The sequence below is a fragment of the Pygoscelis adeliae genome, unplaced genomic scaffold, assembly GCF_000699105.1.
Source record: "Pygoscelis adeliae isolate BGI_AS28 unplaced genomic scaffold, ASM69910v1 Scaffold75, whole genome shotgun sequence".
Classification (NCBI taxonomy): domain Eukaryota; kingdom Metazoa; phylum Chordata; class Aves; order Sphenisciformes; family Spheniscidae; genus Pygoscelis; species Pygoscelis adeliae.
In genome coordinates, this window is record NW_008824772.1 from 4,894,730 (window position 1) to 4,899,267 (window position 4,538).

General features: G+C 50.4%; 1 protein-coding gene across 1 annotated transcript in view; it reads right to left on the bottom strand.

Moving 5' to 3' along the window:
• CACNA1G (calcium channel, voltage-dependent, T type, alpha 1G subunit) overlaps positions 1-4,538 on the bottom strand; it is a 108,926-nt gene that overhangs the window by 45,669 nt on the left and 58,719 nt on the right. The window contains 2 exon segments of the mRNA XM_009323737.1: positions 2,645-2,768; positions 3,956-4,056. Of these exon segments, the coding sequence (XP_009322012.1) occupies positions 2,645-2,768; positions 3,956-4,056 (225 nt within the window).

Here is a 4,538-nt window from a genome sequence, read left to right on the forward strand (position 1 = left end):
CTCCCCCCCTTTGGAGCATGCTTGACAAACCTCTGCCTGCCCCTCACCTGCGGACCTCACCGCACAGTGCAAATATCACTGAGCTCCCAATCCTCCCAGAAATCAAGTCAATATCGGAGTGGCTGTGCCGCAAGGCAAGCGGGACCCATGGGACGCCGAAGCGCAGCTGGCATGAGTTGTCACAGCTCCACCGAAGCCGGCGAAGCTCTGGGGGTTTACGCCAGCTGAGAGCTGCCCCCAAAAGGTTGATCCACTTGTCCAAAGCCACAGGCTTTGGGCGTGAAGCCCAATAGTCTCATCTCCCAGTCCCCTGCGCTATCCACCAGACCATGCAGTCCTCACTGCCACCGTTCTGCAATAGCAGCAAGTGATTACAGATGAGACCATGGACTGGTTCCCTATCTGTAGTTAGCAGAAACCTTTCTTTTTAATGATGATCATTAAATAAATTACACTTTCCCTAATCCCTGAACAATCTCTGATTGCCTGTACTGAGAAATGGACAGCAGAAGGCAGAGGCTGGAGGAAAGATGATGCGTGTGCATGTATGCATGTACGCATACAACTGAACCAGCCCCAGTTCTGCTAATAACAATTTTGGATTTATTTCTGCCAGTCCCTACAGAGCAAGCCTGTAAGAGATGCAGATCTCTCGCTCAAAATGAGATGCAATTTAAACAAGACAAAACACCTTGGCAACTCTCTCGCTTGCCAGATCATGATTTACTGAAAGTGACTCAGGAACCACAGAGTAGCTTGTTTCCATACTGGGTCCATAATTAATTAGCTCCTAGACGGTGCACTGTGATTGCGTGAGCTGTGATAGGAAACATCTCCAGCCGTTAGCTGACTGCCACACAAAAGACGGCTGTAGAGGGGTAGGCAGTGTGCAGGAGAAAGAGGGTAGGGACCTGCTTGTGGAGCTGGAGATAAAACAGCAATAGCATGGAGGAGAGACCGAGGATATTACATTCCTCTCTGGCAAGCGTGTGGCTATTTTGAAGGATAATCTCCCCGGCCCATGTCGCGCACTCTGCAATGGGGAGTGCGTGTTGGCTAGCAACAGCATCCCCTGTTCCGATAAGCCAGCTGAAACTGGGACAGGGCAAGAGAACCCGCTTGAAGCAGCTAGACAATAAAAAAAAGCAGCTAGAAAATCCACAGCTCGGGGAAGCAAAGTACAACTATTTTGAAGAACTCAAGCTAAACTAACTCTCTTGGTTTCCAAATGAGAGCTCCATCAGCACAGGCAGGGCCCGCACACTCCTCCTGGCTCCCCTGCTCCCTGCCCCACTGCTCAGCATCCCCCTTCTCCTCCTCGCTGCTCCCAGACCGTGGTCCGGCTCAGCTCCAGCCCTGAATGACCCATTTTGGTTTCCTTGGTTATAACCTGATGCTGATGAACCTCACACCGGCCCCTGTCTCCTTTCCTCTCTGCACTCTTCCAATGCCCAGGGACACCACAGCTCATCCTCCTCCTCCTCTTATATACGAAATCCTGGGTTTTCGTACTACAGCTCTTTGCTGTGGACTCCTCTGACTCATGCATGTCACCCCATTCCCTTCAACTCTGTGTAACTACAGTTCCTTTCGGAGCCAGCCTTGGTGAGTGGTGACTCTTAGAGGAAACAGCAAGGGGCTCCAAAGAAGCATTTGGGATTTCAAGGGACATTCTCAGGGTGCCCCATGGGGAACAGGAGGGTGATTTCCTCCTGCTAGAGCAGCTGGCAGGGAGTCCTGCTCTCTTCTCGCAGCTGCGAGTTGGTGCACCATGACTGCATGATAACCAAAAGAAAAAAAATGGATTTAGGGGAGGGACCGCTGGGCAAACTATTACAGTAAGGAGAACTACTAGGGAAAGCTTAAAATAGGCACAGAGCAGCCAAGACTCCAGTTTTAAGGTCTTGCATTGAAGAGCCACAAAAATGAACAGCCTGACACGCCTACATCAACAAAATAGGATTCTATACAATTGTGATATGAGCAGTCTTTTGCAATAAATCAGCAAGAGCCCAGCGTATCTCTCAGCCACAATCTATGCTAAGATAAAAGAGCAATAGGATGATTCTGCCCCTCTGATTGATGGATGTTGGTGCTGTGAGGGTCTGGTTTGAGAAATCCTTACGTAGTCTATTGAAACAAAATGGTTTGGGGAAATGGCATTACCGTGCGTGTATCAATTCAGTTTTTCTTGTGCCACAACAAAGCTGATACACAAAGGCGGGGAGAAGAATATGAAATGAACAGTTCCCCCATTCTCTTCGCACCACACATACGTGCCCGTGAAGAACAGATGGAAGAAACGAATATTGTGTTGAGCGAGGAGAAGTGTTTGAAGGTTTATCAGAGAAGGAAACGGAGACAGATGTCATGCTTATGTCATGTGCTAAAACCTTGACCGTACTTGCAGAAATGGGATATTCGATATATTGCAGGCCATGAGCTCTGCTCAGGTACTTTGAAAGGACGCTGGGTAGGGACCAGGAGAGTTGCTGTACCCAATTCAAAGGATATGCAGGGTGTGTTGGCAGCTTGCCATTTGAAAAAGAGAAAGAAAGCGAGACCAAGTGCACAGCAGCGGGGTCCAAGCCACGGGTGTTGGCTCCACGAGGAGCACAGGAAAACGTTAACCTCGGAAACTCACAGCACTGTGAGGCTCGATTTTGGGTCGCTCCATGGCAATAGTAATGCAGTTCAGGAAAATGATCACCAAGACGATATGATCAAACATCTTGTGCGTGATGATTTTATTGCACATCAGACGGAATCTGCCAAAAAAGAAGAAAAAAAAAAAAAGAGGAGACACAGACTAGCTATTAACGCTCGACTGGTTGGGGAGAAATGCAGCAGCTCGACGCATGGCAGGGGAATCGAGCGCTCCGTTTGCAAAGCAGATGAGCTGCAATCTCCCAATCCCCTCCTTGGCAGAGCTGCACGCTGCAGGCAGATCGGGGTATGAATAGAAAAGAATCCGAGCTACAGAATTGGGCCACAAATTTCAAGCCCTGGTAATGTTCGTAGGGGGCTTTGGGTCACTTGAAATGGAGCAGCTGCTTCCACAACTTGGACACGCGGCCGGGTTTGGATCCAACCCCCTACCTGGTCCGTAGTGCTCAGGTTTAGCTTAAATAAAGGAAGAAATACTCCCAGCAATCCTGTAAGGGTTGAGCGCACATGGAACAAAGGGACAGAAGCTATTTATTGTGACAGATGGCTGTACGCTGACCCAGGATTTATAATACCGTATTACATTTCCCAAAGTCTGTTTCTGAAAATCTCTCTAATCTTTGTATGAATGAACTCAAACGCTACCCAGGGCCCACCAGCTCAAACACGGGGAACCCTCATTCAGCATGGGTGCACGTCCAGAGGAACACGCAGGAGAGCACGGAGCCCAGATGGCCCCGGCGCAGCTGGGCTTTGAGAATGGCAGAGCTGGGGGTCTGCCGGCAAGGAGAGGGTGTTTTCTGGGGGTTGCTGGGAGAGGGAGGAAGGGAAGGGGGAGGACAGAGAAGTCCAGGCAGGTTTAGGAGGTCAAGGAGTGTCCTTTGCTGTGTTGTAAATGTGCACTGGGGGCAAATTCAGACTTATCTGCTTAATGCAGCACCCTTCCCCTTGCTTCAAACTCCCCACACTCCGTCAAGTGAAAAACTTGCAGAGCCACTGGCATCACTGACAAAGCAAACGATGAACTTGATAAAGCCGTAGCTATGCCCTGGCCTACGGGTCTCTGCTGGACACTTCTATGCCAGGGCCATGCCCGCCCGGGAGCGGCTCTCTGCAGCTGGAGGCCCTTTGCTGCATGACCCTGGTGTAGTACTGGAGCAGGGGAAGAGCTGGGAGTTTTGTGGACTGACACAGAGAGACCCATCTGGGATAGACGGGCAGAGCGAGCCATCGCAACGAGGGCACCCGTGCCCAGCACGCCGCCACTGCTCGAGCACAGCTGCTTTACCTTGAGTGAGGGGCGAAGACGTAGATGGACCAGGAGTCTCTTTCTTTGCAGCAGGTGGGGAGACGTGCCTGTACCCAAGCCTTCATGCGGTCCCTTTTGCTCTAGGAGGAAAACGTACAGCAGAAACATACCGGGAGGAAAACACGGAGAGAACTGTTAAAACAATAACCCCCCCAAACTTCCAAGTGAAGGACTCAGGGCAATTTTTCACTGAACACATGTCTCCAAGTGCTCAGTAAAGCTGAAATAAAACAATCTCCCCAGAAAAGACCCCGCTGGGCAGGGGAAGGAGCTCTGGCAGCTGGGTGAGGGCTGTGCTGGCCCTGCAACCTCGCAGGGTTTGGTCTTTCTTTTTCCTCCGCACAGTAACTGCATCTGGCACACAGTTAGCCAAAGGGACAAACATGGTAAATAAAACCCTTGCCCAGAGGACTGATAACCCACTCCGATCAGCCTCAGTCCCTCCAGATATCCATCAGATGCTTGCCTGAATCTTCCAAGGTTGTCTGGGTGTTTTTGTCGTTCGGGGTTTTTTCAAGAATATGCAATGCTTATGTCAGAGGTTATAAAGAGAGCAGAGGGA